Below are 13,616 nucleotides of genomic sequence, written 5' to 3' on the forward strand. Positions count from 1 at the left end.
TGACTAATGTTTACCTGCAAAGAATTTGAATGTACTTTGGCTATACAAAACAGCAAATGAATTAAAATACAAAATGTTAAATGGATCTGTCTCTTTTTCTAATGTTGAAGCATGTTACAATAACTTCCTTAAACCTATAAATCTGTCATTTTAGATAATATTACTGAATGTGTTTCTTGGCATAGCTGAGTTAGATTTGTGTGAACATGGGTGGTGATTACAAGTTTCTTCCAGGAGCTGCCTTAAATAACTAATTTCTGTGTTTGTATGTGTCTTGAAAAGGCATGAAACAATTGAAAAGAGTTCAAAAATGCTTCTACTTCTGGAGGAGATTCAAACACTTGTTTTAAAGACCATTGCAGCTACTGATGCTGTTTAAGGCAAGGAGGTCAGAGCAACTTCTTGTACAACTGAAAATACTGATAGAATGCAGCCAGGCAAAGTATAACTATTTAAATAAGAATTTGTCCAGTTTAAGATTTATAATGAGTAAAGTAAAACTGCTCAATGCTGCTGCTTTTTGAATGCATCACTTCAGATTGATAGGGAGATGGCTTTCTATAATACTTCTGACAGTAACACTACTGAGCAGTTTTTCCCAGAAGTTTTGACAAAAGAGTCAAATCTGTACAAGGAATGAATGAAGAATGTATAATTAAAATGCAAGAAGAAACAGGAGAAATACCTTGCTTCTGACATCAGTTCTACCTTCTTTTAAAAGGGCTTGTTTGTTTTCTCTGTATTCATCTTCATAATAAGAATATTTAAACCCAATATAAACCAAATATGCTTCTTCCTATGATTTTTCTCTCCTTCAGTCTTCTTTCCTCCTATTCCCAATTCTCCCTGTCCCTTTTTAAAATACCTTATGTGGAAACATTACCTGATGACTGAACTAGTTGTGTCGTGCTCAGAGATGCCAGTCTGCCTCTTGGAAAGCTTGACCAGGACAAAGAGGATCAGATGAACTTCCTTTGAAGCATATTGTTGTACCTTCAGCTGTGGTGGTCCTTCAAAAGTGAAGCTGCTGGTTCACCTCCCATGCTTACATACATCCCTCACAGGCAGTCAGGGAACTTCCAGTTGAAAATTCAAATTAGAAAGCTGAATCAGGATCTTGGGGTGTCCAGTTAATTTTCAAAACTGCAGAGCTCCAAAGATAGTGAATAGAGTGGGAAGTGAGTCATCTGCTTGCTTTCCCTAAGGAACCCTCTAAAACTCAGCTGATCTTTTGGCAGTAATCAGCTGTGGCAGCAGTGGTCCTGAGAACTATTATGGCGGTTTTTTACAAATTAAAGTATTATGTTGATAAGAAACATGATTGTGGAGGTGTAAGAAGTCCAAAAAAGAAATTTAAAACTAAAAAAGTAATTATCTAGCTGTTCTTACATAGCTTATAAATCATTAGTAGGCTGGTTGGTGGTGGTGGTAGCATTAATGCCCAGCCAGGCTGAATAATCCCAGAATGGATGGGATTGGAATATAGGATGTTTGCTGAGACTTTTATTATACTTCTATTGCATTACCAGCATTTAGGCATTCATTATCTTCCATTATGAGTGGTCTGCATTAACAGCAAACTTATGAATGATGTTGTTGGAATTGAAAAACTGGTCTTGCAAATAGGACATGTGACACAGCCAGTGACAATAGTAACAGTTTATTTTAAACCATATAAGTATGTAGCAGGCGTGGAGAGAGGTTTACAAGAATTAAAACTATTTCCAAAGTCAGCATCGTCTAAGTTAAGTTTTAGCAAGGTGAACACTATAGACAATAAGGAAGACAGCTGATACTAATCTTACAGATGATTGTGATATTATAAATCTCATCATCTGTAAAATGCATGGACTTAATTCTGCTTCTGTTCTAAGTCTGATATCTGATTAGTTTAAATATCTTTGAATTACTGGAATGATGCCCTGAGTATCAGGTCTTCTGTCAAGTGATTTTAATGAGTATCAAGTCAGATAGTTAAGGGAGAATGATTCTACAGTAAACATGGAAGTTTCAGACGTCAGGGTAACAAAGTGAAAGCTATTCCAGTAAAATAAGCAGCATCAGTTGACAGCACAAAGGAAAGCATGGTTTCAGAGGAGTAAGCAGCTTCATTAAACTCTATTAATGATCCCTGTAGATAAATTTTGCATTTAAATTAATGTCTCGCTTCTAGAGAAAGCAGTATTACTGAGCTTCAACCGATGATGCAAAGAGATTTAAATGGGCTAACCATCTGTGATACCCTGACTGACCTTCTAAATAAGATTTTTTTAATTATTTTTTTTTAGAATTACATAGGTAATTTAGTAGTTTACTTTTTTTTTTTTTTCCTCTCTCTGCTAAAAGACAGCTGTTTGAATTAAAATCGTTCTTTATCCTTGCAGGCTCTTCATTCTGGTGCTTACTGGATATTGTTCCTATAAAGAATGAAAAAGGAGATGTAGTACTCTTTCTGGCCTCTTTCAAAGATATAACAGACACAAAAGTGAAGATTCCTGCAGAAGACAAAAAGGAAGGTTCGTGTAACAACATTGATAAGAACCAACACTGATAATTTTTTGAGAGTCATACCTCCATGAGCTCTCCCTCTCATGTACACTTTTCAATATAGAGATCTCATAGCTTTTCAAAGAAGAAATTAATATATGACATGGAAAGAAAAATAATCTGTTGAAATTCTTGTTTGTATATTTTTCTTATTTATGCATTGGTCCACAGTCTGTAAACAGGGAATCCAGGGCAAAGAGTACATTGTCTTTAAATTAGAATTTTTTTTAATATGCCATTATTTAATTTATTTACTTTCTAGATTTTTTTCAAGGCTACCTTTTAAAATATTCCTCCTGCGAATCTGATTCCAGCATAGCTGAGAGATGGGTGAATACATTTTTTCATGTTTTTCCATTAGCTGAACATACAACTTTAGAAATTATTTTGCATGTTGAGAAGTGGATCTATTCCTGTTTCCTCTAATTTTCATTACATTATACAGAATTAATATCTTTATTTTGTCTTTAGGAATATCCAGTAGTATAAGAAGCACATTCTTACATTTGTTTGCTTCTGAAAGTAAACAGTGCAAGGATTCTCTGATTAATTTTGTAAAAGATTGTGTTATACTAACACTTCACAGCTGCCATAACATAATTTTGACTGTATAGTGAGTCAAGTTTTGCTGAATTCTACTAACACAATTCAAAGACAGTGTGCAAGTATGGAGGTTATGCAGTCAGCATTGACCTTTGCTGTGAATCAAAGGCAGTGAACTTATCCCAGGTTTACATTGTGTAAAGGTATATTGAGTCAAGACATTAGGTTTGCATCTTTTTGGTGTCAAAGGAACTGTCTAGAAAAGATTTTCTGCATACACAAAGAGTAACTTTCAGAATTCTTCAAAATTTCATTAATGTTTATCTTCCCAATCTGATACTCTCTGGGTTTTATTTAATTTTTTCACCTTGTGGTAGTCATTTGATCTCTGCATATCTCAGAAAATACATAGGTATGGCCTTTTATTCTTTAAGTGTTTCTGAAGTGGGGGAACAGTTAATATTCATCTTTTTTTCTGATTTAAAATATTAGGTTTTCAACAAAATGGTTATATTTCAGTTACAGAGAATTGTAATTCAGTAATTTTTTTTACAGTATTTTAGTAATTTAAAACAGAAAATATGCTTCCGTGTGCTGCTGAATATTTGCAAACCAACATTTATGTTAAGAATGTCTGCCTCTTTTGTACATCTGGACAAATAATTTCACCTTTGTCTTACTTTTCAAGCCCTGAATAATGGAGGATTTGGGTTTTTTTCAATCCTTCACTTTTTGCACTGAACATATTTGAGAATTTCTGAGCTGAAAGACTGAAGAAAGGTTTTGAAGTAGTACACAAATAAGTTTTGCAGCTTTTGCTTACTTACAATTTCAACCCATTGCTTCACCTCAAAGTAACCTATATAAAATATAAAAAATATTTTATCTAGTTTATCCTAAAGAAAACCTTACTGTTATGGATGTTTTAGGGAGGTACTTCGTTAAAACATGCTACATGGGGTCATGTAGAAGAGAGATTGTCAGAACATCTGTGTTTTAAATGTTAATGATTTTCCTTAGGAGAGATACAGTTTTTCAGGATACCCTCAGCAAGAAATCACATTTGGTATGCCAGTGATGACTTGATATAGGCTTATCACTGATTACTTGTAAACTGACAGCTATTGTTTATGTGATAAACATTTTATAGCTGTATGCTTATTTTAGGATGGATTTAAATTATCTTTAGCTTTTGATGTTCATGTTAAATCATAAACCTAAGCAGATTTTAACTCTTGTTTGGTGTTGTACATTTAAAAATTTGTATTCATCCTGAATAGAGCACAATCCTAAAACTTGTTTTTTCCTTCTCTTTATAATAATTTTAAAATGGGAATCATTTTATGCTATTGTGATACTTGTTTGCATCACAGCAACAGAAAGTATCACTTTGGGGCTCTGCCAAATACACTGTTTTGTATAAAAAAAACAAACACAGGATTTAACCATTTATTCAAAACATTTACAAACAATTCCAGCACTTTAATTTTATGTAAATCAGCATGGCTGATTTGAGGTCCCTTCCAATCTCCAGCATACTGTGATACTGTGATACTGTGTGATGGCTTATTTGTATATACTGTATATATAAATAAATGTAGTGTTATGTTAGCTTTTTAAGTAACATTCAAATTCTTCTATGCAAGAGTGATTCACTAGTCTTACAGTGGCGAACATCATCTCATCATTGTCAGAAAAGAATTCCTATTACAATCTATGCAACTTGATTCAGTATCTGAAACGTCAGAGTGTTTAGCTTATGAAAGTAATTGGTGATTCTTAGATCACAACTTCCATCAGGCATATAGGATGCACTTCTTAAGAGAAAATTGAGTTTACATTATGTTATTAAAGATCTCTTTTAATGTTCGGTGATTAACACCCTTTGCAGTGGTTGATACACATTCCCAGATATTTTCACAGTTAATATTGCTAAAAATATAATTTTACTTTTTCAAAGTAAAATTACTGAATTTGTCCTTTAAAAAAATCAGATAACTTGGAAACTTGCCAGCTCTTGCTATAAGATAATTGTTATTATGAGCAGTTTTCTACTGCCTTTTTGGCATATCTATTTTTGTTAGACTGTGTGTGGGAAGGAGAACTTGGATACAGACGTGGTCAGTATGAAACTCTTTTGCCCATGCAAGGCTGTTTTATTAATTTTTTTGTTTGTTTGTTTCACTCAATCTCTTCTCTGTTCTGCCCAGAGCAGACTTTTATAATTTGTATGAAACATTAAGTCAAATTGCATCTCCTTTTAATTTCCAAACTCCTTGGACAGCTTATCTAACAAAATTCCTTAATGTTTCTTCTCTCCTAAACCCTTGGACCCCTTGGCACTCCCCCAGCACTCTGTGGTAATACACTGACTGCTGGTCCCTCCAGAAGTCTTCTCCAGACTCATTCTTCCTCATACCTTTTACACCTTTGATGCTGCCTGTTTCTTCTTTAAAATCTTGTTCTCCTTCTACTTTCACAGTAACATCTTCCTGAGCTTTATCTTCTGGTTTTATGGTCTCTCTTTTCTTGTGGATTGCCTTTTTACTTTTACAGACCTTGGCAGTTGATACTTTCTTTGATTTTCTGCGGACGTTTTCTCATCTATTTTATCTCATCTGTTCACACAACTTCAGTTGCTCCATTGTGCCTGGTGCCTTGCAAAAGTCCAAGTTTTTGCCTGATTTCCCTTTACCCAGCCCAAACGTCAGGTGTCTTCAGTGACCCTTTCTTTTGAATGTCTCATTCTAAGTACAAATTTAAAGGAACTTTTTCCTGTTCTTCTTCTGTTATAAAAGTTTCCAGTGAAATCAGCCCTATCAACCAATGGGAAGAGCAGACTTTGTTTTAAGGCTTTCATATAAGACAAAACCACATGCCTAAGGTGTTTGGCAGTCTTTAAGAATGCTGTGACAGTCGATGGCTCTTATATGGCTTTTTTAGTTTGGTTTAGATTTTTTTAGTTAATTTACTATTCTTCTCCCCCACCCTACCTCCCTTTTAATTGCAATGTCCATAGAGGACTCAATTTTTCAATATTGCTAATTTATTTTCAACATTCTATGTTTCCCTACCTGTATAAGTTTATTGTAGAAATGGACATTTTTTTCCATCTGTTTAATAATATCTATAGTTATCTACTGTTGTGAAAAGAAACTCAACAGCTTTTCTTCCCAAACTTGGGCTCTTCAATCAAACCGCTGGCCTTTCCAATATACAGGAAAAGTTTGGGTTTTCTATAAACATAGTGTTTCCTTCAGAAACTGTCTCTCATACAGTTTTATAGGAGATTTATTTTAACATCCTGATTTACAGTTTTGGTAAACTGGTTAAGAGTTCCATTGTGCTTCCAGGGGAAAAATGATTGAACTGAAAATACCAGACTCCAAATCTGGACTCCTGTATGGTATGCCTGCTTCAGTGCTTTTTAATTTCTAAATACCAAGTTTCCATAATACACTTGGACACATGCTGGAACTTAATGAAATTACAAGAATCCAAGTAGGGAAATAAGAAATTAAATTAGTCTGCAACTCCTTTTAGATCTCTAATCTGTCTGCAAATATGAAATAATTTGGGTTATATAGATCAGTACGGTATATATATAATACAGTTCTACTGTTATAACCGCTGCTAAAATTCCCTTGTTGAATGTGACTCATTCCAACAAGTTTCCTTCAGCCTTCATTGTTAATCCATTGGTGGTTTTATAATTTGAAATATTTTTTATCCCTTTGAAAAGAATTATCAGGACAAATTTTCTCAGCTTTATTGCAGCATTATTGTAAAAATGTGTGCAATACATAGAAACCACATAATCACACAATAGTTGATGTGGGAAGGCATCTCTGGATATTGTCTTCTCCAGTGTTCAATATTCAAAACAGGGTCAGCTAGAACAAGACCATGTCCAGATATGTGCTGAATATCATGAAGGATGGAGACTTCACACCTTCTCTAGGCAGCCTGTTACAGTGTTTGACTGCTCATAAAGAAAAAAAGCTTTTTCATATATTTAAACAGAATTTCACTTTTTTTTTTTTTTTGTGCCCATTGTCTCTTGTACTTTCAATGGGCACCACTGAGAAGACTCTGGCTTTGCTGTCTTTATTTCCCTCATTAGGTATTTATACACACTGATAAGTTCTACCCCAAGGCTTCTTTGCTCCAGGCTGAACAGTCCCAGTTCTCTCAGCCTGTCCTCCTGTGTCAGATGCTTCAAACACCTGATCATCTTTGTGGCCATCTACCAGATTTTCTCTAGTATGTCCATGTTTCTCCTGTACTGAGGAGCCCAGATCTGTACCCAGTGCTGCAGATGTGTTTTACCACTGTCATAGAGGGGGAGGAATCAACTCCTTTAACCTGCAGGCAGTGGTCTTCCCAATGCAGATTTAAATGCTGTTGGCTTTCTTTGCCTCAAGGGTACATTACTGGAACATGTTAAACTTGGCATTTACCAGGACCTTTGGGTCCTTTTCTGACAATCTGCTTGCCTGCTGTTGGCCCCCACCTGGCCTAGTGCATGGTTTTATTTTTCTCTGGTGCAGGACTTTGTTGAACTACATGAGATTCCTGCTGGCTCATTTTTCCAGCCTGTCCAGGTCCCTCTGAACCATCTTGCATCTTAAGGACCAACCGTTCCTCACTCTCAAACTGCATCATCTGCAAACTCACCAAGAGTGCACTCTCCATTTTCTAAGTCATTAATGAAGTTAAATAGTATTTGCCATAGCATAAATGCCCCAGTCATAATGCTACTGTCATCCAGCTCGACTTCATGCTGCAGATTACAACCCTCTAAAGACCAGCAATTCAGCCAGTTGTCAGTCCACTCCACTGCTTCTTCACTTCTTTGTTGGTCATCCCCATATTGTTCCTAGTTTGAAAGCCTCCTTCCAGATTGGCCTGCCTGTTGGCAAAAATGCATTTACCCTTGTAATAATGTGAATTAAAAGTTGTACTACACCCTTTCCCAGTACAGATTAAACTAAGCTGCAGTGTTGCAGTTTAACTAGCTAGCTTTTTCTGGTTTATTAATCCTTAGCTCTATACAAATTTCTAAGAAAACAGATTTATTTTGATTATGCATCATTTGTTGGAGGGAGGGGTAGTTCTTTTGAATGTGCCAGGGGTGAAATACCATGTGCTAAACATTTTGCATTCCAGATTTTTATATAAAAATCTGTCTGTTGGGGACAGGGATGGGCTGCACTTCTAAGAAATTCTGCAATGTTCACTTTGATTTATTCTGCTTAATTACCCTCTCAGCTACTTGATGATTGCTCAAACTGCAGCAGACCTTATGGGGAATGTGAAGCTGGAGGGCAGTGTCCATGAAATGGTAAAGTTTCAAGATCCTTCAGGAGAGTGGATTTTGGCCTCTTCAGGGATCTGGTTGGTAGAGTACCATAGGATAAAGCTCTGGGGGGAAAAGGGCCTAAGAAAGCTGATTAATATTCAAGGATCACCTCCTTCAGTCTTGGGAGCAATACATCCTGACAAAGACATACAATTCTGTCAATGGAGGAGTTGAGATAGAAGCACAGCTTTACCCTGACTTTCCTACTGTCCAAAGGACTAACATTGGGGAAGTCTTTATACTACAATGATTTAGTTATGTCTTCTCCAGGATGACTTGGCTTCTGACTGACCATTAGAGTCAGATGGGTCTACATATCTTCCACCTTAAGAGAAGATGCTTTCCTCTTGGTCAGTGCAGGAGAGTGTAAATGAACACTTGGGGGACAAAAATAGAGCTTCCTTTCTACTTTCTTGCTGCAGATATATGTGAGCATATCTGCCTCTCCTCTTTCCACTTTCTTATGCAAGCAAATAAGTTGTATTTGAGTCTTGAACTTGTAGAGGCATACCAGTCTTTATGGGCAGTGTTTTAGCCTTTTATCCAGAGTTAAATGTAAGTGGCAGTTCCACTCCAGCAAATCTGAGAGATGCACAGGATATGTTCTGGAGGTGAGGAAAAAAGTGTCTCTTGTGGTATGTATTGAGTGAAAATGAGAAAAAGAAAAGCAGATTCTTGAGCAAATGCAAAGGAACAGACTGTATTCTGGGATATCCTGGAAAGGTGAAAGAATATGTGTATTAGCAACCAAATAGTTCATTGGCTCACGGGTTCATGCATAAATTCATGAAGTCACCTCTAGATTTTCCTTAGAAACCCAGTTATTAAAATAGAAGGGGAAAGTTGTTTGTTTGGGTTATTTTGTGGTTTTGAGTTTCTTCTTTTTTTTCATTCTGGTGTTTTTCTGTTTGTTGGACTAGGTTGATGAAAGACTCAATGGAAAATATATTCAGATTTTCCTTTTAGAGTTTGCTAGCTAGAAGAGTTGTGTATGTGGTAGGAGGATTTTGGAGAGTTTTCTGAGGGGTTAGATGGAGGGTTTTTTGAGGAGGTGGAGGACTGACAAACCTTTGTACATACACGTCTCATTTTTATGGAAAAAATTGAAAAGGAAGAAATGTCTTTAGAGACTTTCATAGGCCTAGACACAGCCTGTTGTCTTATATTTTATTAATTAAGAGAACATGAGGACGAGAATTAATATTGTATATGTACTTTGTGTTCAGAAACACAAATAACAGGACTTGGACCATTTCCAGAATTCACCTGTAACTGCAGTTATACTGAATGTAGTTCATACTATAGCTCCTTCAAGCAACACTGAAGTTCTATAAAGACTCAGCAAGTCAGAACTATTACAGAGGAGAATTGTTTAGCTGCAACAAAGATGGTTTTATGACCATCCATCCTACCTTGTAAAGTAGTTTTGGTTTATGACCTGTCACTTTCATAGTCTGAAAATCTCATTCCTTGAGAAATAATCAGTTTAGGTTTGAGTTTTTCCTAGACCACCTGAAACATTTACACAGACATTATAGGTCTTTGAACTTATTCATGTCTTAGCTCTCTAAGCTAAATTTTTAAAAAAATATATTTTCCCTCCCTGTTGTAACTTTGGACCACAAAATATTTTTATAGGTGACTGGTCGGGTTCTGAATTGTAGATAAATATATTAAGAAAAGAAGTCCTCATTTTCAAAAAGCTTGCTTCCATTGCAAGATAGAAATTATTCATGTGTATATATTCCTACTTTCACTTCAATAAGTGACTAACATGAACTTGTGTGCAATTATTTTTTTAATTGTGAAAAGATCAATGATTTTGTAATTATGATCATATCACATTAACCTTACTCAAATATTCTGGAGGAAAGACTATCAGTAAATAAACTATGTGATTGAATTAGTAAAATCAAAGGGGAAAAAGAAAAAAAGAAAACAAGAAAACATACCTTTAGGTACAATAAGACCATGTCCTTACATACTACACCCTTACACAGAAAGACAGACATCAGCACCTGCTGAAGTCAATCAAAAGTTTCTTAATGACGTAAAGAATTTGAAATATTTAAACTCTAGGGTTTTTAAAAAATATTTAAAATATTCTCTGTATTATTACAGTTATGTTTTTGTTCATAATGATAAATAAACACATCACGTTGCTGTGAGCTAGCATTCACTGTGGGAAATACAACCTATGACAAGCTTTTTTTTTTCTCCCTATTCTTTTTTTCTTAATGATGGAAGAACCAGCAGCCTGAAAGGTGCTTAAGGATTTCTTGTCTCATAAGCATACTGCTGTTTAAAGGTTTTTACTGTCCCTGGAAGTAACATGAATATGAGGCCCTTAGTGACCTGCTTTACTGGTGGACTTGGCAGTCCTGGGGTAATGGTTGGATTTGATAATCTTAAAGGTCTTTTAAAACCTAGATGATTCTATGATTCTGTGATTCTGATCTATGCAACTGTATTAATGTATGTTGCTGCTTCTTTTCTCTGACTGTTCAAAGCTGAATTTTCTCTGGACACAATACAAAAATTATGAAAATCATACAATTGATTCTGTGCAAAACTGGTCCCTTTAAAAAATATTCTGTAATAATATTTACAGGCTTTCAGCTATATGTGCGTGAAGTACATCTTCTTAAATCAGTTAATCTGTTAACAGAAAAAAAAATTGTTACAGGCCAGCCTGGATCCACCATACAGCTAGCAGTTCTGTGAATATTTGGTTGTTGTTGACAGAAAGAATGTGGCTGCAACCAACAGAACTCCTGCAGCCTATTGCTCGTTGTAGTGCTTTTATTCTGTCATTAACACAAAAGCAGGCTTTTATCATTTTTCCTTTTATTCACAACTGCCGGTGTGCTGTCCCCTGGAGAATAACATCTGAAACTCAGCTGAAATTTTTAAAAAGCCTACAAAACTTCATACAAGCATTCTGATTTTGAAGGATTTTTCTGTTCTTTCAGAATCCATTTGTATTGTTTTTCCCTAATTGTTTCCTTTGGAAGTTCCTTGTTGGGTTTTTTGTGGGTTTTTGGTTTTTTTTTGAGAACTGTCTATAAAATATATTTTGCCTTAATGTTATTGGCTATGAACAAGTACTGTTGTGTTTCCTGTAGACTTCATTGTATTTATTTTATAGCATGTGGGCTATTCACAGATGTCTATGCAATGATCACACTTTCTCCTGTGGTTTTCCTTACCTTATGGTGCAGGTGATGAGGGCTTCTCGAGACCTGGATTAAGGGGACAAAAAAATCTTAATTTTACTTTTTACAGGAAGTCTTTTACAGATAGAGTTGTAAGACTGATAAATGATGGAGAAATGGTTCATGGAACCCAGTATTATAAAGGAACAGTTTAGTACTTGTAAGGTATCCCAGGTAACTGCACCTCACTGTGTGATTGGGCAAAGTGTCTGGGTTCTGACACCCTAGAGAAATACACAGAAAGCTAATGGGGAGGTTTATTTCTCTGCCTGGTTTCAGAATACAGCAGTAGGGAAGATCACCTATTTATAAAAGTATGCACTACACTATTAAATAAACCTAAATAATATAAATTTTTCAGATAGCAGGCACTGTAGGGTTGGCTGCCCATGTGAATCCAGAGCCATCTCTTCTTCAGAGCTCTTCCTTGCAAAGTGTTTAAAGATAGCTGTGTCTGTACTACCTTTACTGGTTTTGCTCATGTGGACAGTCAGGTTTGTTGCACATCATGATTTGAAATGGTTATATTTATACTGTTTGAAGAAGATAGTCAATGTGTCTGAATCAGTCTTGCCCTATGCCTAACAGCCACACATTGTAAGCAAACAGGACAACAGTAGCAAACAAGTAGCCAAGGCTGGAATATAACCTTAAGTGTGGAGCTATTGTGGTTGTCAAGATGCAAGAAAGCAGTGAATGGTTATGGTATTGTCCCTAGTGGTAAATTTTACATTTTCAATGTGCTCAAAGAACTGAAAAAAAATTGCAGAAACACTGATAAGAGGTCCAAGTCTGCAGACTCACAGACTTTAGGATAGCTCTGTCACATTGGATTTTGGTATAACTACCTTCTGTGAATAAAGCTGCTCAGGTGTGCACGTGTTCCAGGACTAAACTCTCACACTACTTTGCCTTGCTCCTCTATGGCTCATTCACATATTGTCAGTCTATTGTGTTCTGGATTGAATATTGAGAGGTGCTGGTCGCTTTTATTAGTTCTCTAACTATATAATTGTTTGGATAAAACCAGATAAATCTCTTTGGTTTTCCTGTGTAATGTGAGTGAAATGCTAGATATTGATTTTCTTTTTTGCATCCATGCACAATGTGTAGAAAATTTTCTGTGGTAATGATACATGATGAGACTGGGAGATGATTCTATGCAAACACATGTTGGGCATTTAATCACACCAGAGGGAAATCTAAGTAGTGGTTTTAATTAATGCGTATTCTGCTATGATAACTCATAAACTGAGGAAAAAGCGAAGGCAGTTCTTTCAATGCCGGGAAAAATGAGGAAAAATACCAAGCCTGAGACATTTTTTGGCAATAATGTACAACCTTTTTGGCCAGAGCAGGTTAGTTTCTTGCAGTATTTGGAAAGAGGTGCATTTCATGGTGTCTCTAATGCCACATCTTGACTGCTGTGGAGTGTGCATAATGCTTCTGGGTCACGTCAGAGTTACTCAGTGTAGACAGCTTGAGTCCACTATCCATGAAGATCTTGGTGGCTCTACTTGTATGTGGTGGATTTACTTTCCAAGAAAGCTCCTATTCCTGTGCAATTACAGATAAGCACGAGGCTGGAGACTTAGAACAAGAACAGGCTGGTATTCAGATGTATCCTGCTCATGTCTGTGGAGGTGTTCTTGGGCCATGAGCCGATTCATGTCACCCTCTCAGCTATTTTAAGAAGGAAGATCCCAGGAGCTGGCAGGCTGCAACAAGCTGCCTTGACCATAGCCTCAAGAACAGCATGTGATATCTATTATCTGTTACCACCTGAACTTCATGGTTGAAAGAATATCTCCCATTTGATGAGTAAACACTTCATGCTACACTGGACAATATCTGATACTATGCTATGCTCTGACTACTCTGATGTGTTTTGAAGGAGAGCAGACATAGGGTTTGTTTTAATTTGGTCAGTAAATCTGAGTTTACAGTTC

General features: G+C 36.1%; 1 protein-coding gene across 2 annotated transcripts in view; it reads left to right on the forward strand.

Moving 5' to 3' along the window:
* The window catches only part of KCNH8 (potassium voltage-gated channel subfamily H member 8), a 185,932-nt gene that overhangs the window by 69,380 nt on the left and 102,936 nt on the right, over nucleotides 1-13,616 (forward strand). For both annotated transcript variants that reach the window (XM_062602054.1, XM_062602053.1), the window contains exon 3: nucleotides 2,385-2,516. In XM_062602054.1, the coding sequence (XP_062458038.1) occupies nucleotides 2,385-2,516 (132 nt within the window). The remainder of the gene's footprint in view (nucleotides 1-2,384; nucleotides 2,517-13,616) is intronic.

Source organism: Pezoporus occidentalis, unplaced genomic scaffold (assembly GCF_034315485.1).
Source record: "Pezoporus occidentalis ecotype Australia unplaced genomic scaffold, CSIRO_AGI_Poc_V1 ctg75, whole genome shotgun sequence".
Classification (NCBI taxonomy): domain Eukaryota; kingdom Metazoa; phylum Chordata; class Aves; order Psittaciformes; family Psittacidae; genus Pezoporus; species Pezoporus occidentalis.